The sequence below is a fragment of the Heptranchias perlo genome, chromosome 18, assembly GCF_035084215.1.
Source record: "Heptranchias perlo isolate sHepPer1 chromosome 18, sHepPer1.hap1, whole genome shotgun sequence".
Classification (NCBI taxonomy): Eukaryota; Metazoa; Chordata; class Chondrichthyes; order Hexanchiformes; family Hexanchidae; genus Heptranchias; species Heptranchias perlo.
Genome location: NC_090342.1, coordinates 41,444,542 through 41,468,297, shown reverse-complemented (window position 1 = coordinate 41,468,297; position 23,756 = coordinate 41,444,542). Strand labels below are relative to the sequence as shown.

Genomic DNA, 23,756 nt, shown 5'->3' with positions numbered 1-23,756 from the left:
CCTATTTATCTTTCTTAGTTCCAAAGTGGATGACCTCACACTTGCCCACATTGAACTCCATCTGCCATAGTTTTGTACACTTAATCTGTCTGGGTCCTTTTGCAAATTCCTGCTCCCATCTGCACTACTTACTGTCTCTCCTAATTTAGTGTCATCTACAAACTTGGACATATAACTCTATTCCTTCATCCAAGTCATTAATAAATATGGTGAAAAGTTGAGGCCCCAGAACAGATCCCTGGGGAACATCACTTGTCACATCCTGCATATCTGAGTACATTTAACACCATTTTCTGACTTCTACTTCCCAACCAATTTCCAGCCCAAGTCAAAAGGCTACCTCCATTTCCTTACGCTCTCATTTTTGCCAATAATCTTTTGTGCAGAACCTTATTGAATGTCTTCCGGAAGTCCATAGAGACAACATCCATAGATTCTCCTTTGTCTTCATTTCATTGCTGTTCATAGAAACTTGCTGGGCACAAAATGGTTGCCATGTTTGTCTACATAACAGTCACTGCATTTCAAAGTAATTCATTGCATGTGAAGTGCTTTGAGACATATTTCAGAGGTGTAATAAGGTGCTATAGTCTTTTCTTCTTTATCTTATGGAAGCACCATAGATCACAGAATTTGTAAAGAAGTCACATATCTAGATACCTACTAACATTTTTGATAAATGCAAACCAAAGATGAGCTGTGAGTCATGCTGAAATATTGATTTTCAAATACAATCAGTATCTAGCAAAGCCAGAGCCTTGTGATGCATTTTAATTAAATCAGTGCAACAATTTTCAGCCCACGTATATTGCAAACTCACTAAATGTGAAATTTAAAATGAGTTGGGACGCAAATAACATTGTTGAACAATGCTGGTTAAGTTGGGAGAATTGGGGCTGGATGTCCTTCTTTATGGTGCAGTGGGACTTCTGCCCACCCCTGCAACCCCAAGCCATTTTCCTGGGTCAAGGTTACATATGCATGCAGAATGAGCTCCCAACATCCCCATCATTGCAAGCCAGGAAGATTGGGTGATGCTGCCGCATCACCAGGAGATCTTCGCCCCTTCATTTCAGGGGGCACAAAAGCCCTGAAGACAAAAACGGCTGCAGATTTTCTAGGCCTTGGACAAAATTGAGGCCTAGAAGGGCCTACAATGGCACCCATTTGGAGAGAGATGAAGCCTCCAACTAGGTCCTCTAGGAGACTTTCGAGCATCTTTCACCAGGTAGTCCCAGGAAGCGGCAGACAGGAGGAAATTCCACCAGGAACATGGGCCCTGCCTCCCCTTGCATGTGGTGGTGGGGAAGGCACCACTACTGGTGATTATGGTGAAAGGAAACCCACATTGGGGCAGGGAGGTGGCAGTAGGCATCAGCGGCGCATTTTTCTGCCATTTCCACTGCTATCCTATGTGGCACCTCATTCAATCGGTGTTTTTTCTTCTCTTTCACTGGTTAGATCACTTCCTCCTTTTCTAACTAGTTATTTCCGATTTTCACAACTTTTTTTTACCATATAGCAATCATATTGCCCAAAAGCTTTATCCCCATTTTCAATTTTCTTCCCAATCACCAATAAAATCTTAGATTAATCACATTCTAGCAAAACGTATTCTCCGAAATAGAGCTACCATGGTTTACTAAATCTCTAAAATTAAAATTCATCAAATAAACAAACATTAAGAAAAGTGGCAATAAAAAAAAACTTACTCAAGCTTTACTCCATAATTCCCTGCTTTACAAGCAGTAGACCTGCGAGTATCCTGGGTACCAGGCACACCCTCACCCTGCAAAGAACTAGACAAAATGTGTGTTAAGTTTATCCAATGTCCCAGGACTACAGTTCCCAGAAGTCACTGCAACTTTCTTTATCCGAGAAGCTTGCCAGACCTGCCCCCAGCACGCACTGGACTCTGCCTGCTGATGTTTATTTGTCCTCCTCCTGATCCTAGCGCCACAATTACCTGGAGCACCCCCAACAAAACGACCATGATCTGGCACCTCTCAATCGTTGCTTTTTGTGACATGTTCCCCCTCCCACAGTTTCCCCACACAGCGGTGTGAATGCTGCAAGAAATGGTGGGGAAAATTTGCAGAAACAAATAAGAAAAAGCATTTAAAAAACAGTAAGAAAGGGGAGAAAAGGGAAATGGAAAAGAAACATAAAGGAGCAGAAAGGGGGAAAGATAGGGTGAAGAAAAGCAATATGCAAATGTGCAGGAATCTGTCTCTGATGAACAAACTCCCAACATCATTTATTTCAGCAGCACCATGGCCCAGGAAATGAGTAGGAAAGAAAGAGAAAAAAAAGAGAATGATGTCCTTGTTGGGGGTGGGGGTTTGTGGAAGAAGAGAGATTCTCTAGAAGGGGTCGCAAGGGAGAAGGAAACAAATCACAAAAAATCTACTAGTATATATACATTTTAGTCCAGGGGCAAAATGGACTAAATGTCAAAAGCAACAATAAAGTTGAAAGTATTAGCTGTTGGGTTGCACCATATGAAACATTGTTGCTACAACCTGTCCTATCCCCCCAAATGCCACTTTAACTGGAAGCTGAAATCCTGCTCATTAAGAGAAAAGGAGTACAACTATGTTCAAAAGCATAAGGAACCTTCAAAAGAAAATTAATACAGAGGAGTCAAGTATGGCTTGTTAAAGGTGTAAAATTGTAAGAAAAGCCAGTAGCTATGCTGACCCACTTCCTACCATCTTGAGGAGCAAGGAAATTGTTTTAACTGGCAATATCTATTGCAGCGAAATCTATAACCATAACAAAAACAGCATACTACCAGAAACAGTCAATAATCTTACCATCCAGAAAGGTAAACCTACTTGTGGTTTGGCTGCTTTGGTAAGATCCATCTATTCTCCATAGCTGCTGACTCTGGAAAGTTGAGTAAAAATGGTTTCCATGCTATTTTGCCAGCAGTTTTAATACTGAACCTGAACCAGAAGACAAAACACATAATGATATAAGGAAGTGTGTAATAAAAGGAAATTTGGCTTAGTAAATCTGTTGGTTCTATAGACTATGTAAATTAGGCCCCTGAAGGATTTTATCTCACCTATGTGATTCTCTGAAGGAAACAACCAACCACAGATAAAACATCTAAGATGTTAAAGCTCTGTGAGGTATTTCCCTCTGAAGGTAATCCAGCAAAACTTTGGGATATTAATCTAACCATACAACCCGTATTATTCATTATTATTCTTCTCTGGGATTTCTTCATAAATTTGTTTGATTGACAGCCTTTTTTTGAATTTAATTACTCAAGCCAGATCGCTTCTGTGGTTGGTAAGAAAAAGAGAAATAACCGCTATGAAAAAATTAGAAATAAAAACAGAAAATGCTGGAGAAGCTCAGCAAGTCAGGCAGCATCTGTGGAGAAAGAAACAGAATTAACGCTTCAGGTCAAAGACCTTTCATCAGAACTGGAAGATGTTAAGAGAGTTAAAGTTTTTGAGCAAGTACAGAGCCAGGGAAGAGGGTGGGGAGGGGGGGGAAGGAAGGGGGGGTGGAGGAAAGAACAAAAGGGAAGGTCTGTGATAGGGTAGAGAGCAAGAGAGATTAAATGACAAAAGGGATGATGGTGCAAGGCAAGGAAGCTGGTAATGGGACAGGTTAAGAAACAAAAGATTGGTCAGGAGTAGCTGTACATGGCAACAGCAGAACCATTACCAGCACTTGCTGTCCAAAAAAATGGGAGCAGTGGTTATGATCTGAAGATACTGAAATCAATGTTGAGTCCAGAAGGTTGTAAAGTATCTAAACGAAAGATGAGGTGCTGTTCCTCGAGCTTACGTTGAGCTTCATTAGAACAGTGTAAGAGGCCGAGGACAGAGGTCAGAGTGGGAGTGGGACGGAGAATTAAAATGGCAAGCAACTGGCAGGTCAGGGTCACGCTTGTGGACAGAGGGGAGGTGTTCAGGAAAGCGATCAACCAATCTGCGTTTGATCTCCTCGATGTAGAGGAAACCGCATTGTGAGCAGCGTATACAGTATACTAAATTGAAAGAAGTACAAGTAAACCACTGTTTCACCTGGAAGGAGTGTTTGGGGCCCTGGACAGTGGGAAGGGAGGAGGGGAAGGAGCAGGAGTTGCATCTCCTGCACTTGCACGGGAAGGTGCCGTGGGGAGAAGAGCAGGTGTTGGGGGTGATGGAAGATTGGACTAGGATGTCACGGAGGGAGCGGTCCCTTCGGAATGCTGAATGGGGAGGGGACGAAGTATTTGGTGGTGGGATCGCGCTGGAGGTGGCAGAAATGGCAGAGGATAATACGTTGAATGTGGAGGCTGGTGGGGTGGAAGGTGAGGACAAGGGGGCCCCTATCATGGTTCTGGAACGGAAGGGAAGGGATGAGGACAGATGTGAGGGAAATAGGATGGACACGGTCAAGGGCCCTGTCAACTACAGTGGAGGGGAATCCTCGGTTGAGGAAAAAGGAAGACACATTGGGAGCACTGATGTGGAAGGTGGCATTGTCAGAACAGATGCGACAGAGATGGAGAAACTGGGAGAAGGAAATAGAGTCCGTACAGGAAGCGTGGTAGGAGGAAGTGTATTCAGGGTAACCACCCCACTTCCAAACTCAACATTAATTTCAATAACTTCAGATCATAACCACTGCTCCCATTTTTTCAGATAGCAAGAGCAAGTAATGGTTCTGCTGTTGCCATTTACAGCTCTGACTTGCTGAATTTCTCCAGCATTTTCCATTTTTATTTCAGACTTCCAGCATCTGCAGTATTTTGCTTTTGATGAAAAAATTAGAACCAGCAGTGGAAATAATCTGAAAAGGGTTCTGTTTATTACTTGGACATGCTGCAAATATTGCCTTGATATCTGGGCAAGTGAATACACTCTCTGGAGCATAGTAACCAGGGCTCACCTACGACAGCTCTCAAACACAGAAACCAAAAATATCTGAGTAAAAAGGATAAAAGAAATCCCAAAGCATAACCTACCCACAGAATAAAACTGGCAATTTGTTGTGGGAAATGGAAAAATGTCATTGGTGCAGTAATGCTCTTCAGAGGTTGGAATTGAAGTGCATTGCTAGATTCAAGGAGCTTTACTTTGCACCATGCTGACCTGGAAGTAGTTGATGTGGACACTGGGGTTTTCCAAAAGCACTAACATGTAAAAGTTTTTTAAAAACTAAGATGAGTTAATCAAATTCCTTTTTGAAAGTCTATTTCACATAGGAATTCAAATGTTATGTGTTTTCTCTTCCATTTTCCACCAATTATTCTCCTCTTCTGAAGGCACTGACTTCTTGATGGGACATAGCTCCAAGGATGTTATTACTGTCCGATATCTTACCCAAAGGCCACTTTTCATTTGTAAACCTAAATAGGGAGTAAATCCTCACCTGACATCCATACACAATACTTTCAGTAGATATGGTGGGATATTACTCAGGAGTGGAAACCTTTTCCATTTGAAGGGACCCAAGATCAATTGTACTATCTATACTGCTACCTTGGCTAAGATCAGCTAACCAAACGCAGACCAAGGATTGAATCTGGGACCTTCCTAGTCTGTATAACTCAATTATCCACTACCTTAGCCATCTAATCCATCAGAGGAATGATCCACAGCCTGTTGCAGCTATTCTCAGTCCACTGACTAGCACTATGTCCATATCAAAAAGTGCATTTATTATTTTATGATTAATTTATATTGACTACAGCTCAGGTGATTGGTTTGAAGAAACAAATGTTAGTTGGCTAAGGGTTGTTGATGATGGGCCTTTTTTTTGTTAAAAAAAATTTGGTGGGTGCAACGGTTTAATTTACAGCAATATGCAAACTAAAATGTACACAATTAATGGAATATTAGGTCATAGTAGGATCAAAACCAATGTTGTGAATGGCTATTGTGAAGGTGTAACTATCCCCGCCCAGTGTAGTCATGAAAGATATTACATTTGTACTGATTCTGCCTTCTATGTTTCCATATTTTAAGTCAACCTCTGGTTTGAATTTATAGATGTTATCATTGCTCCTCAATGTTTAATAGTAATATTATTGCAAATACACAAAATACATAAATAAAATGAGCAGAAAAGCAGTTTTGGAATGCTCAGACAACATATCTGACGTTAATCAAAACAGTATTTACAACACATTTCCTATTCTCTCACCTATCCATCAGGCCATCAAAGATTTCATTGCTCATGGGAAATACAAAATTGTTGAAAACTGATTTGAGGTCTTCCACTGAGATTAAACCATTTTTGGTCATGTCAAAAGCCAAGAATGCTTGCACCAAACTGTGATAGTTAGCTCGCACCTGGGAATAAAAGAGAAGCATGCCGTTAACTCTTTTTATTTTTCCTTTTTCAAATAACGTCGCCGTGATATGAAAAATTCCATCCAAAATTAGACTGGGAGACCAGTGAGCAGGGAGTTTGCTGGACTTGCACAACTTTAAAAAACATTTGTTTTCACTGTATTTGAATGTGTATCTGTAACTCTATATGGTAATTGGGCATGCAGTCACTGATAACACCACTTTTATTTAATTACTTAAAGCATCCAAGTAATTTGCTTTTATGTGAATCACCTTAGTAGCAGATCAAGTAGCAAAAACTCAGCAGTGATTTGGGGCTAAAGGAGAAGGCCGATAACTCGCAAAGTTGATCAGAAAACAAACAACTCACAGTGATACGAATACTAGGAAGCAGATCAAATGGAGGATCCTTGTAATTGGGATTGTTTAGAAAATTATCTGGGGAAAGCAATTACCCTTTATAGTCAGTACTTATCTTTCAAGTTTGCTTATCCTTTAATTAAATTTTTACACAACACAGCTATTAAATTTTACATGGTATTTCTGCATCTGCCCCGTGCAGAAGAACAACAAAGAATCACTAGCACATCAAACAGTCTGATTTTTTTTTAAACCCCTTCCCTCCTTCCAATTTTGTCCAATGTCTCCTGAAGGCACTGACTTTTACTGGGATACTGTTTTTACTGGTGCCATTAGCCCTCCGGTATCTTGCCCAACTGGCTATCAACAATGGGGCATTACACCCAAGCCTGACCCTATCCTCACAAAAGATCCACAACCGTATACCGCATTTGAGTAATCACAGATTACTTCTCAATAAACCTGTGGTATTGATGCCATAATTATTAACTGTGAATGTTTCACAGGTCAAGCACCACATGCATACTGACATACTATAGACACTAGAACAGGAAAACCAGAATGAAATTTCCCTCGCTTGAAGGACACAGGCAGTCTTATCAAATTATTCAGATAGTTTTTGCTTCTGTTTATAAACACACAATGAGATGATATGATTTGTGTTGCGAATTATAATTTTCTTTGGCTTGTGCACAATCTCATCATGACTCATACTCTTCCTGGCACTTGATTCCAGAGCAGTATCATTCTCCCTTGTAAACTGAAACAGTATATGTTATAAACATAACAAACATCAATGACAGAGTTCAAGGCTGCAATCTAACCTCAGGGATTAAGAAGTGAATAAATTAACAAGAAGTGTTAAGATAATGGAAAACAATCCAACACAAAACAACAAAACAAAATATGATACACAAACCAGAAAGCCAAGCAAGTTATCTTTTCCTGCCAATATTGTGTGCTGGATTGTTTCCTGTATTCCATCCCCAAAAAGGTAATTATATTTGTAATTTTCACTTACCAACATCAATGAAGAAAATACTAACTTAAGTCATATCACAGCATCAGCACTGCACCTGGGTTAAAAATAACCGATTGCCTCTATAACAGTCATACATCACCACACTCCACTGAACTATTATTAGATTACTGCCTCATTCATTCTCATGTAAGGAATTTTACAACACCAGGTTATAGTCCAACAGTTTTATTTGAAAATCACAAGCTTTCGGAGCTTACCTCCTTCGTCAGGTGAGGTAAGCTTTGAAAGCTTGTGATTTTCAAATAAAACTGTTGGACTATAACCTGGTGTTGTAAGATTCCTTACATTTGTCCACCCCAGTCCATCACCGGCATCTCCACATCATTCATTCTCAGGTGTCTGACATTATCTACATTGGCATAATGTTTGAATTAAACACGCAAGCGCAGCCACTTGTCAAGTGCATTAAAATAAAACAGAATAGAACCACAAATGTACCTTTTTTCGAAAAGCCATTTCAATTTCATCCATGGATAACCTTTCTAAGTTTATGGTGGACTCCTCAGTCACTGGTCGATGGGCTTTTAGCTGGTTCTCTTGCTCTTGAGAACAATCTTCCCAGTTCATTGCTTCATTAAACCACAATTAAACAAATATGTACATTTTCAAAAGCATTACTTCTTTAATCATTTTTTTCAGCATCAAAAATGGGGGGAATTTTGTGTTCTTCAAGTGAAGGATGGCCACCCTGAAGAGTGGGACATATTCTTCCGCAATTTTGTCATACAGTGTCAGCATTAAGCATCCCAGTTTCCAATTCTCCCATCAGCCACACTTATGAGACTCAACTATTCCAATGCACTCCTGGCTAGCCTCCCATCTTCCACCCTCCATAAACTTCAGGTCATCCAAAACTCTGCTGTCCATATCCAAACCCACACTGAATCCCATTCACCCATCAGCCCTTGCTCTCTGACTTATACTGGCTTCCGGTCCACCAACGCCCCAATTTTAAAATTCTCATCCTGGTGTTCAAATCCCTTCATGGTCTCGCCCCAGCCTACACTGTTACCTCCTCCAGCCCTACAACCCTCTGAGAACTCTGCGTTCCTCCAACTTTGGCCTCTTGTACATCCCCTACTTCTTTGCCCCGCCATTGGCGGCTGTGCCTACAGCCATCTAGGCCCTAAGCTCTGGAATTCCCATCCAAACCGCTCCATCTTTCTCTCCTCTTAAGATGCTTCTTAAAACCTACCTCTTTAGTCACCCATTCTAATATTTTCTTCTGTGTCAATTTTTGCCTGATTACACTCCTGTGAAGAGCCTTGGGATCTTTTACTACTTGAAAAGTGCTATATAAATGCACGTTGTTGTTATAAACTGAGTGAGATTTTTCCCTGTAGTTTTTTCCCTTAACTGTCTCCTCCTAGAGGTGGCAGCTCACACTGGGTTATGACTCTAGGGACAGCAGTTCCACCAGTTTCTTGCCAAGAACCATCCAGCACAAAATAAAAGCGAAGGGTCAGCATCTTCATGAAAAAGTGTTGGCAAACCCTTTTTTCAAACAAACATAAAAATTGATCATGTTGAAAGGCAGTCACATCACTTATATGTGCCATCCTTCTATTGAAAAGAACACAGGTCTCCAGGGTCTTCTCCCTTTCCAAACAACAAAATCTCTGTCAAACGCTTAATATTGTGCTTCTTTAACTGAATTCCCAGTGAAATAAAATTCCAAAGGTCCTCAATAACGAACAGGTTTTGTGTGAAATCCAAAACTGGATCAGACAAGAGTAAATTATTCCTGGGCTATAGGGGACAAACAAAAATCAGCCAGGGTTCCCACTTCTGATCACTATCTAATGCCCTGTTGGAAAGTATGTGGATGGAGCGAGTTTGGCTGTGATGTTGAATAGCTTGTAAACATTTGCTGTCTAGACTTATATATAAAGGATGACCATTGTTGTGAATGGAGAACAGTGATGGAGCCATAACCCTGCAGAAGAAATTTGAAGTGGGAAAAAAAAAACTTACATATGCACATATATTTTGCCCTTCACCTCCCCCAACCTATAATCTAAAAGGCTCCCTAGCCTACACACCATTCCTAGGAAGCCTCTGCCAATGGTGCTCTTTGGCTGGCAGCTGGATATACAAATGTGACCCAAGCCACTAGGCTTCAATTATCTCTCCTGGCAATTAAGTATCTGGCCTCCGTTGATTGCTTTCTCTTCAATGGAAGAGCAGAGATCAGAAACTCCCCTTGTAGGGAGACTGTAGGTGCAAAACTACTTCCCATTTATAGTTCCATATAATCTGGAAACTACAGGTGAGTTATACATCACTGTTGGAAATATTATTGATAAAGCTCACAGTGAAATGTAGCTTATAATAGTTCTGGAAACCTTGATTTCCACAAGTTATTCATGACAAGAGTTAGCCTCATTAGAAATTTACATGGCTACTGACTTAAATGAACAACATCATTAGCTTGAGACTATACCTTGTGCCACACCTTCTGAAACACGTTTGTTGCAGGGTTCACAATGGATGCCCAGCTGTTCTAGAAATTGCTTGTAATTCACTGTCCCAGTTCTAGAAAGGTGGTATCGAGAACAAAGCCTGATGGAAATATATAGCTAGGTCAGTGAAAATAACCAAAAATAATTGAGTATCAGCCACGGCTCAGTGGTAGAACTCTCGCTTCAGAGTTAGAACGTTGTAGGTTAGAGTTCCAGAGACTTGAGCATGTAATCAAGGTTGGCACTTCAATGCACTACTGAGGAGTGCCGCACTGTCTGAGGTGCCATCTTTCGGTAAACTGAGGCGCCCTCTTAAGTGGACGTTAAAAATCCCAGGGCACCATTCGAAGAGCAGGGCTGTTCTCCCGTTGTCCTTGCAAATATTTATCCCTCAACCAACACCTGAAACATATTTTCTGGTAATTATCTTGTTGCCGTTTGTGGGACCTTTCTGTGCGCAAATTGGCTGCCGTGTTTCCTACATTACAACAGGGACTACGTTTTAAAGCACTTTGGGATGTCCTGAGGTCATGAAAGGCACTATATAAATGCAAGTCTTTCTCTTTTAAAAAAAAGCAGTCAACAAAATAGTGACTTATATAATCCAGGCTGCATTCTAGTTACAACTGGTTGGTTCTCAACAACAGCGGTCAAGCGAACAATAAATTTTCACACAAAGCAGAATATAACATGCCAATTGGTCAATTTGGCCCATGAACAGAGGCCAGGTTATTCTTTTCTTAGTTCCCCAATCTTCTCCCTTTCCTGCCCACTTTTCCTAAAGGCATTGATTTGTGCGGAGGTATGTTTAATAGGTACAAGCAGCCCTCAGGAACCTCACCCAAACGGTCTTTCTGTATGTGCAAGCCTCGACATTGAGTATCAGCAAGCTATTCAATTATAATGGCTATCGTAGCCAAGCCAGATTCTGTCCTCACCCAATGTGCAAGCACACCCACTTTTAAGTAGGTGTCACTGATCAGTAGTGGGACCCCTGGCTGATTTTTCCCTCCCTAGCCCAGGGGCACTGAGGCCAATCATACAATTGCCACAACAGTCCTGGCTGAAAAAAGTTAGCTTAGTACAGATCAGGGATCAAACCTGGGATCTTCCCAGTTTGTGTGACTCAGTTCCACACTGGACAGTGCATTTTCCCACTGAACCATTAAGGGTTGGGTTTGTTATCATTTTGGACATGAAATAGGTCTTTTGCTTTCACATCCATGGCCAAAGTTAAAACTCTGTGGACAAACTTTATAGCAAAAGAGACAACTCTGCTGTTTTTTTTAAAGTTACCACCAGAATTGAGTTTCTGTCACCACAGTAAGTGATGGCAATGAAATGATGGTGCACATCTTTCATCGTTTTTACAGTGCAGGTTCTAAAGTACCCTCTTACGCCTCCGCCTTCCCCAAAACAACAATAACGATTTCAGCACATCCAGTCTAGCTCCAACCACAAATCAGGGCACTTCCATAAATTCCAGAAGGACACAGTGTAGCTCCCAAATGCCAAGAATCACAAGCATTTGAGGAATACAGTAGCATTTCTGCAGCACATCTCTAAATGTAACTGGTGGAAAATTCTTACTTCCGATACTGGAAAATAATAGATTTTATGGTTCCAGTTCAGTGCAGTTAAGATGCTGCTTTATAATATCCATTATGTTATAGAACTTTCAGAGAATAGTTTTTGCCAAGGTTGTAATGGGACCATAATTTCATTCTTTAAAAGTGTGCTAGGTACCCAAGCATTTTTTAAAATGTAGTTATCTTTTGTTTTCCATGGGCAAGTGAGTAACTACACAGTGTAGTTACATCAAAACTACAGCACAGTAATAGACCATTCGGCCCAACTGGTCTATGCCAGTGTTTTTGCTCCACACGAGCCTCCTCCCTCCCTCCCTACTTCATCTAACCCTATCAGCAAGCCTTTCTATTCCTTTCTCCTTCATGTGCTTATTTAGCTTCCCCTTAAATGCATCTATGCTATTTTTCTCAACTACTCCTGTGATAGACAGTTCCACAATCTTACCAATCTTTGGGTAAAGAAGTTTCAGGTAAAGAATTGTATATATTGGCAACTATTTTATATTTATGACCTCTAGTTTTGGACTCCCTCACAAGTAGAAATATTTTTTCTACATCTACCCTATCAAACCCTTTCATTATCTTAAATGACCTCTCAGGTCACCACTCAGCCTTCTCTTTTCTACAGAAAAGAGCCTCAGCCTGTTCAGCCTTTCCTGATAAGTATATCCTCTCAGTTCTGGTATCATCCTTGTGAATCTTTTTTGCACGCTCTCCAATGCCTCTATATCCTGACTCCAGGGTGGTATGTTGCCTCCCTGGTGCTAGGGTCAAGGATGTCACGGAGCGGCTGCAGGGCATTCTGGAGGGGGAGGGTGAACAGCCAGTAGTCGTGGTCCATATTGGTACCAACGACATAGGTAAAAAAAGGGATGAGGTCCTGCAAGGTGAATTTAAGAAGTTAGGAGATAAATTAAAAAGCAGGACTTCAAAGGTAGTGATCTCAGGATTACTACCAGTGCCACGTGCTAGTGAGTATAGGAACAGGAGAATAGACAGGATGAATGCGTGGCTGCAGAGATGGTGTAGGAGGGAGGGATTTAGATTCCTGGGACATTGGGACCAGTTCTGGGGAAGGTGGGACCTGTACAAGCGGGACGGGTTACACCCGAGCAGGACCAGGACCAATGTCCTCGCGGGGGTGTTTGCTAGTGCTGTTGGGGAAGGTTTAAACCAGAGTGGCTGGGGGATAGGAACCTGAGCGGGGAGTCAGAAGGGAATAAAGTTGAGAGCAGCAAGAGAGGGGAAGACTCAGGGGAAATCTACAATACAAATAGTACAAACAGTTGTTCAAGAACAAGTGAAAGAGAAAAGCGTACAGCAGCGGAAAGAAAGTGTACTTTAGGCACGACAGATAAAATAAAAACTAGAAGGCGTAAGGCAATTAATCCAGCATCAAAGCTGAAGGTCAGGCTAGGGTGTGTGGCCCAACTTCTGTATACAAATGCACGGAGTATAAGGAATAAATTAAATGAACTACAGGTTCAAATTCAAATTGGAGGGTATGACATGATAGATATTACTGAGACTTGGTTGCAGGATGGTCAGGATTGGGAATTAATTATACCGGGTTATAAGGTCTACAGGAGAGATAGGGAAAATGGAAGAGGGGGAGGAGTAGCCTTAATGATTAGAGATGAAATCACTTAAATGATGAAGGGGGATATAACGAGAGGTGAGCAGCCAACAGAGACCTTATGGGTTGAATTGAGAAATAGGAAAGGATCTAAGACTATAGTGGGAGTTGTATATAGGAGCCCTGGCAGCAGCTCTGAAGTGCTAGATTGTATAAATGCAGAGATTAGACAAGCGTGTAAGAAAGGCATAGTGGTCTTAATGGGGGACTTTAACCTTCACAAAGATTGGGAAAAGCAGACTAGCAACTGTCAGAAAGGTAGTGAATTTCTTGAGTGTGTCCGGGATAGTTTCCTGCAGCAGTATGTCCTAGAGGCAACAAGGGGGCAAGCCATACTAGATTCAGTAATGAGTAATGAACCAGATTTAGTTAACAGCTTAACTGTGCGTGAACATCTATCCAATAGTGATCATAACACGATCGAGTTCAATGTAGTGTTTGAAAGGGAAAAAAGTGAATCAGCTGCTAAGATTCTAGACTTGGGCAAGGCCGACTTCAATGGGATGAGACAGAGACTGTCCACAGCAAACTGGGCAAATCTGTTAATGGGTAAAACGACTGATGATCAGTGGGAAATGTTTAAAGAAACATTTAACGTGATACAGAATTGGTTTATACCCCTGAGGGGCAAGAACTCTACTTGCCAAAAAAAGCAGCCATGGACAACTAAAGAGGTAAGGGACAGTATAAGACATAAGGAAAGGGCATACAAAAAGGCAAAAAATGGCACAGATCCTGGCGAATGGGAAAGATACAAAGATCAACAAAGGGTCACAAAACAGATAGTAAGGGCTACAAAAAGAGAGTATGAAAAGAAACTCGCAAGGGATATCAAAACCAATACGAAGAACTTTTATAGTTATATTAGGAAAAAGAGGGTGGTCAAGAGCAGTGTTGGCCCCTTAAAACTGAAAGTGGGGATATTGTCATTGACAATGGGGAAATGGCGGACATGTTGAACAATTACTTTGCGTCAGTATTTACAGTCGAAAAAGAGGATAACATGCCGGAAATCCCAAGAAAACTTATATTGAATCGGGGACAGGGACTCGATAAAATTAACATAAGTAAAGCAACAGTAATGAAGAAAATAATAGCACCAAAGAGTGACAAATCCCCAGGACCTGATTTCCAACCCAGGGTTTTAAAGGAAGTTGGTGAGCACATTGCGGATGCCCTAACTATAATCTTTCAAAGTTCTCTAGATTCAGGAACTGTCCCTCTAGATTGGAAAATTGCACATGTCACTCCGCTTTTTAAGAAAGGAGAGAGAGGGAAACTGGGGAATTATACACCAGTTAGCCGAACATCTGTTGTGGGGAAAATGCTTGAGTCTATAATTAAGGATAGGGGGACTGAACACCGAGAATTTTCAGTTAATCAGAGAGAGCCAGCATGGATTTGTGAAAGGTAGGTCGTGCCTGACAAACCTGATTGAATTTTTTGAAAGGTGACTAAAGTAGTGGACAGGGGAATGTCAATGGATGTTATTTATATGGACTTCCAGACGGCATTTGATAAGGTCCCACTTAAGAGACTGTTAGCTAAGATAGAAGCCCATGGAATCGAGGGAAAAGTACGGACTTGGTTAGGAAGTTGGCTGAGCGAAAGGCGACAGAGAGTAGGGATAATGGGAAGGTACTCACATTGGCAGGATGTGACTAGTAGAGTCCCGCAGGGATCTGTCTTGGGGCCTCAATTATTCACAATATTTATTAACGACTTAGATGGAGGCATAGAAAGTCTCATATCTAAGTTTGCCGATGACACAAAGATTGGTGGCATTGTAAGCAGTGTAGATGAAAACATAAAATTACAAAGCGATATTGATAGATTAGGTGAATGGGCAAAATTGTGGCAAATGGAATTCAATGTAGACAAATGTGAGATCATCCACTTTGGATCAAAAAAGGATAGAACAGGGTACTTTCTAAATGGTAAAAGGTTATAAACAGTGGATGTCCAAAGGGACTTAGGGGTTCAGGTGCATAAATCATTGAAGTGTCATGAACAGGTGCAGAAAATAATCAAGAAGGCAAATGGAATGCTGGCCTTTATATCTAGAGGACTAGAGTACAAGAGGGCAGAAGTTATGCTGCAGCTATACAAAACCCTGGTTAGACCGCACCTGGAGTACTGTGAGCAGTTCTGGGCACCGCACCTTCGGAAGGACATATTGGCCTTGGAGGGAGTGCAGCGTAGGTTTACTAGAATGATAACCGGACTTCAAGGGTTAAGTTACGAGGAGAGATTACACAAATTGCGGTTGTATTCTCTAGAGTTTCGAAGGTTAAGGGGTGATCTGATCGAAGTTTATCAGATATTCAGGGGAACAGATAGGGTGGATAGAGAGAAACTATTTCCGCTGGTTGGGGATTTTAGGAGTAGGCGGCACAGTCTAAAAATTAGAGCCAGACCTTTCAGGAGCGAGATTAGAAAACATTTCTACACACAAAGGGTTGTAGAAGTTTGGAACTCTCTTCCACAAACGGCAATTGATACTAGCTCAATTGCTAAATTTAAATGTGAGATACCAAATGCTTTTTGGTAACCAAAGGTATTAAGGGATATGGGCCAAAGGCAGGTATATGGAGTTAGATCACAGATCAGCCACGATCTTATCAAATGGCGGAGCAGGCACGAAGGGCTGAATGGCCTACTCCTGTTCCTATATTCCTATCCTTTCTATAATATGGGAGGCCAGAACTGTGCACAGTACTCCAAGTATGGTCTAACCAAGGTACTATACAAGCTTAACATAACTTCTCTGCTTTTTAATTCTATCCCTCTAGAAATGAACCCCGGTGCTTGATTAGCCTTTTTTTAAATCACCTTATTAACCAGCGTCGCTACTTTTAGTGATTTGAGTATCTGTACCCCTAGATCCCTTTGCTCCACTATCCCATTTAGACTCTTATTATCCAAGTAGTGTGTGGCCTCCTTATTCTTCCTACCAAAATGCACCACCTCAAACTTATTAACTGTATTCAGAGGTTGTTGGGAAATATTAGTCAACCTATGTAACAGGTCGTCATTTGTACATTAAAAACTCTTTGACCAGAAATACTATCGTAAAATGAAAAAAATCTGCAAAATCTCCCGACTAAATAGCACATCTCCCCTGTCAAGAGTTTTAGATTTTCAGGCTCTTCAGCTGCCAGCAGCAAGCAGTGACATCATCTGGTGGGCGGGTCCTGCTGATTGCTCCAAAGTAGCTCATGATGGCCACAACAGTAAGTGGAACATTTATTTTTAAACTGTGCAGAAAAAAAATAAAAACAACAAATAATCACTGCCAGGAACTAGGTAATGTCCTGTCTGTTAAATAGAGGTTGTTTGAAGGTTGTAGTGTTGTCACACATTCCAGGAAGGCCCCAGGTTTGATCTTTGGTCTATGTTGAATTTGCTTATCTTAGGTAAGAGGGTAGTAGGGTGCTACTGAGCTGTAGTGTGGTGCAGAGGGGAAAATCAGCTAGTATTCCTCTTCCCAATTACTGACTATTATTGAAAGCATGTACGTGTAGATGCCAGTTAAAGGGAGGACCTGAGCTTGGCTGTGATGTTCCCAACATTGAATAACCTCTGAATACTCACTGGGCTCCCACAAGAAGACCGGACATTTGGGTGAAAGATACCAGTGCACAACTCTACAAGTTTAGAACAGGAGGAGATGGGATGAAAATCAGGGGGAAAATTAGAGAAGAAAAAAATGCGTTGTTTTCTTTTTTAAAGAACAGTAGAGATTACCTAGAAGACAAGAGGCATTGCTTGCTAGTATGACAACAAATATGATGCAGAGGTTTTGGATATGGTTTTATCTCCACGTCAACAAATGGTGAGGTTGGGACATCACTATGTGCGTCAGGGGGTTAAGATAAGTGGAAAACAGGCACTTGCCTACAATTGGCTTCACGTAGGCGCCCAGTGAATACTGGCAGGCTATTCAATGGTGGGGCTGGGGCTGCTCTCAACACTCCTAAGCTCGAGAGTAGCACTGAAGGAGGCTAACCCTCCCAACTAGGGAACAGTTCTTGGGATAGAAACCCAATCATTGGGACATGATTTTTTTTTCCAACGGATTAAGTAAAAAAGTAAATATCAGTTACATAACATAAAGCACAAATGCATTAACAGAACTCTCAGGAAAGTGTGGCATTTATAACAGGCAAGAGTGATCATTTGCAAACCAATTTAAACACATGTTGATCTTTATTTTTAATGTTCTACCCTTTGCTTGGCACTGATTCATGCTGGGGGCGGTTTTGGTACCTCACCCAATGAGAGTGAGGTACATTCTGTTTCAAGTCTTCTATTTGCCAAAGGCATTCTGTGTCAAAGATAAAAGTTGAAGGACTAATAATTGTTATTCACTAAATCAATAGGGAACTGGCACAATCAACTGCTGATTAACATAAATAATACAGTCCATATATATTAATGTAAAGTTATTATAGGACCATTCTAAGCAGTGATTCAGTCTCAAATTTCATAATCATTTACAGGAACCCGTTACTCTTCTGTTGTAAAAATAAAACTTGTAGTCACTACTAACTATATATTCTCCCATTCACAACATGCCATGGTGTATTTTGTTACTGTAGTCAACATAAGCATGTGATATTTTAGAATGAGGTTTATAGCTAATGCAGTGATTTAACACTGTAGTACACTGGATTGATAATACAGCATTAATAGATCAAAGAACAGCCAAAGAGCATCCTGAAAAACACCAAAGGTGTGTGAGTGCTATACTGACCTTTCAAATTGAGAATCTGTCATTCTGAAACAGTAGCTCTCGAGCACTCTTCGAACTTCATGGCACTGAATGTGTTCATCCTTGTTATAATCAAACAACTTAAAGGCTCTGATGAGGTTTTTTAAATTATTTGAAATCTAAGTTAGAGAAATAATAATATTAGTTATAGATTTTTACAAAGTTATTACAAAAATTAGAGACTAGGTGGTGCAAATGGGTCAGCTCCCTTCACCTCTGGGGCCTGACTTCTAATCCAGTCTAAATTAATGTGGCCAGCAGTAAGGATCCTACACTAAATCAATTTGGACTGGTCAACTCTGGTATCTCTGAACGAGACAGCAAATTATGGTGAATTTATGAATATAGCCACTTGGATAAGTTCACAACTAAGCCACAGCCATGCTCTGTGCCTCTCTCAGCATTCTCCAAAGGGCCCATCAAGGCACTAGTGATGTATCCTTACAAGCAGAAACCCCAACAGGCTCGAGGGGCTGAATGGTCTACTCCTGTTCCTATGTTCTACGTTCCAAATACCTATCATTCTCACTCACTGACCTTGCCGCCCAGCATCTCCACTGGGAACTAATCGTGTCAATTTCCTCACCGCACTCACCACTGCCTCCTCAAACTCTGCCAGTGAATCAAAAAATCACTGTCCCTTTCTGCAATTCCCTCCAAAATATCTGTTCACTTACAAATGAGGTCCTTGACATTAATGACCTTTTGAATGAACAACTACATTGACATTGTAGGAACAGTGCCTCATAAAATTGCCTATGGGTTGCCTTCAAGATTCATAGGGGAAAACCCTGTAAACTGTCAATGCAACTGCCCATACAATATGGAGTTCAACTGTTGAACTGAGTGGTGGGAAGCAAATAGTTAATAAAAACTTTTAAGAAATTATGTTGTGAAGTCATTACCACTGCCCAGATCCAGGGAAGAAGCACTTAGTGAGTCATAAACAGTTCATGACCCCTCACTTTTGTATGGGTCCCAACCCCTTACATTAAAAGTGAAGGGGGTTGTAAAAATGAAGCTGACCATGCTTCAGTACTGACTTATTGGGGATGATTTACATAAAAGGGGGCAAGCCCTTCTGGCACATAAGCCACTCAGAAGCAGTTTTTCTTTGTCTTTGGTAGAAGTAGCAGTTTTTCTTCGTTTCTGTGTTAATCAGAAGACGACTTTTATTTCCTCTATTCTTCTTCCATAAGAACTTTTTCCCATCAGGTATAAGAGGTACCCTTACCAGTACAAGGTACCTTTAAGGACAGAGTGTAAGAGGTAGAAGTTATGCTACAGCTATACAAAGCCCTGGTTAGACCACACCTGGAGTACTGTATTCAATTCTGGGCACCGCACCTTAGGAAGGATATATTGGCCTTGGAAGGAGTGCAGCAAAGATTTACTAGAATGATACTTGGACTCCAAGGGTTAAATTATGAGGTGAGATTACACAAACTAGGGTTGTTTTCCCTGAAATTTAGATGATTATGAGGTGATTTGATTGAACTTTTCAAGATATTAAGGGGAGCTAATAGGTTAGATAGAGAGAAATTATTTCCACTGGTTGGGGCATCTAGGACTAAGGGACATAACCTAAATATTAGAGTCAGGACTTTCAGGCAAGAAGTTAGGAAACACTTCTACACGCAAAGGGTGGTAGAAGTTTGGAACTCTCTTCAGCAAATGGCAGTTGATGCTAATTCAATTGTTAATTTTAAATCTGAAATTTTGTTAACCAAAGGTATTAAGGGATATGGGACTAAGGCCCATGGAGTTAGGTCACAGATCAGCCATGATCTCATTGAATGGTGGATCAGGCTCGAGGGGATAAATGGCCTACTCCTGTTCCTATGATAGAAGCTAAATTGCAGCTACATCAGCTCGTTATAGGCAGAGCTAAGAATGTCACTTAATTGCGAGTTGTCTGAGTCCGAGAATAGTGAGAGGAATGCTAGATCAGATATTATCACTTGTTTGTAGGGTGGGTTCAGTCGGAACCGAAGATCCAATAATAACCCTGCTGCGAAGAGGTTCATCGACTCACACTGCAGAAGCTAATGCCCGTATCCCAAGGAAGGAAGGAGATTGACCCAACCATGCCGCTCGCAAGGATGAGGTTGTGTAAGCTCTGAACTTTGTTAATCATACACATAGGCCTGGGCTATTTAAAAGACAGGCTATTCAAAGCTGTAACCATCTACGGCATTACTCTTAAAGTAATCTTACCAATTTATAACCTCAGACTCTGGTTGTTGCTATAATTAATGTTCAGCATCTGTTAGTGCTGATTTAAAATGATAGACTGAGTTGCCTATGTAATCTTTGCTATTTGTTTTACTCAGTAACTCTGTCCATTAATGATTTTCTACTCAATTGCTAGGTAACTCTGAATACATACATGCATATCTGTTAAGCGTTCCTGTACCCAACTTTAACTTTACCTCACCTTATTCCACCCCTCTCGTCTTTCCTTTAAAATCATCATTCTCTATCGACCCCCTCCCCAGCCCCATCCTAAGTTTCTTGCTGAGATATCCTTTCTCTTTTCTTCCCTCAGTCTCAGTACTAATATATTGGAACATTATGATTAGTTTTGCATTTGAGGTTTTCATTTTGATTTTTTAAAACTTGCTTGATTCACAGCAAGCCTACCCTTGCCATTGTGTACATTTTACCTTTCACTGCCTGAGAGCTACTGGCACTGTTTGAAGTTTGGCATGACTCCTAATTGCTGTGGATTGCCTTCTCCCTGCTCAGCTAATAGTAAGAATTGACTATTGTAAATAAAACATATTTTGATGTACTTTCAAAGGTCTTGTGGTAGAAGCATCAACTTTCACGTCCCTTTCCCCCACTCTAAGTTGCAATGGCAGTGAAAGCAAAGTTAGAAGTGATTAACGGTAATGTGCATTCAGAAAAATTTGCTCTTAAATTTCCTCTCATAAGTAAGGCTGAAACTTTTGAATGCCCAAAAGATGCTTACACATGGTTTCCAATTGCTGTGTAGGCCATTTCCTACACCAAAGCTGACAACTCAGGCAGATAACTGGGTGTTCTACCCCAAGATTGGTCACCTGACTCAATATGGTTACAATGCCCTTGTCTGACACATCTACGTGGATAATAAACTCTTGCATGTAATCTGACCTGGTTAGGACTTCACTAGCATAGAAGGCATCTTTCAGTTTTATAAATGTGTTCTCCAAATCAAAGACCAGACCACCTAGTTCAGCTTCACCTTTTGGCTCAAATTCATTGCGGACATGGATCTGTCACTATAGTTCTGGATGAAGCTTAAGTAATTGCCAGCCAACCTGAAGAATGTCCATACCCATTTGTCATGGGACAATACTGGACCTTCACTTGGTCAGATCATTGTTTCCCCTCATCCACATGGCGATTTAAGTGCAATAGATGCATGATCTATCATTTCCATCTGTCATCTGTAGGGCCTATGTATATCTAAGCTCACCTACTAAAAAGGTTTGATTGTGATGGTTAGGGCCTGCAATGTTGCTTTGATGTAATACCCTGTTTACACATATGCTCACACTGGTCACATGCCCTACAAAATTCAGCTGAGCCTTTAGGGATTATGGACTTCACATTCAGGGGGCGTTTCTTACAGGTGCTCATAATTTTCCATCCACTGCTGTATGCAACAACCTGCCGGTTTCTCTGAAAATTTTGTCCATTGAGCCAATTAGAAACAATCTGCCCTTTGTGCATTATACTTCCTGATATCCTGCAAGTGGAACGTCATAGGCTACTTTTCATAAATTTTGGCAGTACACCCAAGATACCACAATTCGTAATATGGATTAAAGGTGGGTAAATGGAGTTGAGGTACAGATCTGCCATGATCTAACTGAATGGTGGAACAGGCTCGAGGGACTGAATGGCCTATTCCTATTCAGTGGAATAATTCCAGTTCATGTCCATCAATGGGCTTTGATCTCTACTGTCAAATCAATAGCCCTTCCTGATAACAGTTTTAAATAACTGTTAGCTAACATAGCAGGACAGCTGGGGCACATCCTATGCCATATGGGAACTCCAGAACACTTCATGTGTGTGGAAAAGTATATGTGCAGGAAGTGCCATGGAGTTGTTATAGGGGATTCGACAGTCAGGGGGATAGACAGGCATTTCTGCAATCGCTGACGTGAGTCCCAAATGGTGTGTTGCCTCTCTGGTGCCAGGGTGAAGGATATCACTGAGAGGGTGCAGAACATTTTGAGGGGGAAGGGGAACAGCCAGAAGCCGTAGTCCATGGGGGAACCAATGACATAGGAAGGAAAAGGGTTGAGGTCCCACAGTCAGAGTTTCAGGAGCTAGGAAGGAAATTAAAAAGCAGGATCTCAAAAGGTAGTAATCTTTGGACTATTTCCACTGCCACACACTAGTGAGTATAGGAATAGTAGGACAAGACAGGTTAATGTGTGGCTGGAGAAATGGTGCAGGAGGGAGTGATTCAGATTCCTGGGGCATTGGGACCAGTTCTGGGGTAGGAGGGAACTGTACAAGCCTGAAGGGTTGCACCTCAACAGAGCTGGGACCAATGTCCTCGTAGAGAGCTGTGGGGGTGGGGTGGGGGGGGAAGGTTTAAACTAATTTGGCACGGGGATTAGAAAGGAGAAACAACGTGCACAGAGGACTGGGAGAGATAAATAGCACTAGAATAAAGAAAAGTTCAGAAATAGGAGGGATCACAGGGGGCAAATGTGAGGCAGTCTAAGATGAGTTTGGAGTGCATGTACGTAAATGCCTGTAGCATGGTAAGTAAAGTTGGTGAGCTGCAGGCTCTAGTCGCCACATGCGACTATGATATAATGGCAGTAACAGAGACCTGGCTCAAAGAAGGGGAAGACTGGGTACTTAATATTCCTGGCTACAAGGTATTCAGAAAAGATAGGGAAGGAAAGTAAGGAGGGGGTTGGCAGTATTGATCAAAGACACTATTATATTACTGGAAAGGGATGATCAAATTGAGGGGTCAAAGACAGAATCTATTTGGTTAGAATTAAGGAACAATAGAGGAGCTATTACAATACTGGATGTATACTATAGGCCACCAAATATTGGGAAGGAGGTAGAGGAGCAAATTTGCAGGCAAATTACAGAAAGATGCAAGAACTATAAAGTAGTAATAATGGGGAACTTCAATTATCCCGGCTGTAGTACTGAAGACTTGTGCTAGAACTAGCTTCACGTCTAGCCAAGTTGTTCTAGCACAGCCACAACACTGGCATCTACCCGATAAAGTGGAAAATTGCCCAGGGGTGTCCTGTCCACAAAAAGCAGGACAAATCTAATCCGGTCAATTACCGCCCCATTGGTCTACTCTCAATCATCAGCAAAGTGATGGAAGGTGTCGTCGACAGTGCTATCAAGATGCACTTACTCACTAATAACCTGCTCTCTGATGCTCAGTTCGGGTTCCACCAGGACTACTTGGCTCCAGACCTCATTACAGCCTTGGTCCAAACATGGACAAAAGAGCTGAATTCCAGAGGTGAGGTGAGAGTGACTGCATTGACATCAAGGCAGCATTTGACCGAGTGTGGCACCAAGGAGCCCTAATAAAATTGAAGTCAGTG

General features: G+C 41.4%; 1 protein-coding gene across 3 annotated transcripts in view; it reads right to left on the bottom strand.

The window, feature by feature from the left end:
* The window catches only part of efcab6 (EF-hand calcium binding domain 6), a 108,394-nt gene that overhangs the window by 69,576 nt on the left and 15,062 nt on the right, over positions 1-23,756 (bottom strand). For all 3 annotated transcript variants that reach the window (XM_067999787.1, XM_067999788.1, XM_067999789.1), the window contains exons 6-11: positions 18,148-18,284; positions 10,148-10,266; positions 8,143-8,273; positions 6,154-6,302; positions 2,838-2,948; positions 1,713-1,799 (exon numbers count right to left, since the gene is read on the bottom strand). In XM_067999787.1, coding sequence (XP_067855888.1) covers positions 1,713-1,799; positions 2,838-2,948; positions 6,154-6,302; positions 8,143-8,273; positions 10,148-10,266; positions 18,148-18,284 — 734 coding nt within the window. The remainder of the gene's footprint in view (positions 1-1,712; positions 1,800-2,837; positions 2,949-6,153; positions 6,303-8,142; positions 8,274-10,147; positions 10,267-18,147; positions 18,285-23,756) is intronic.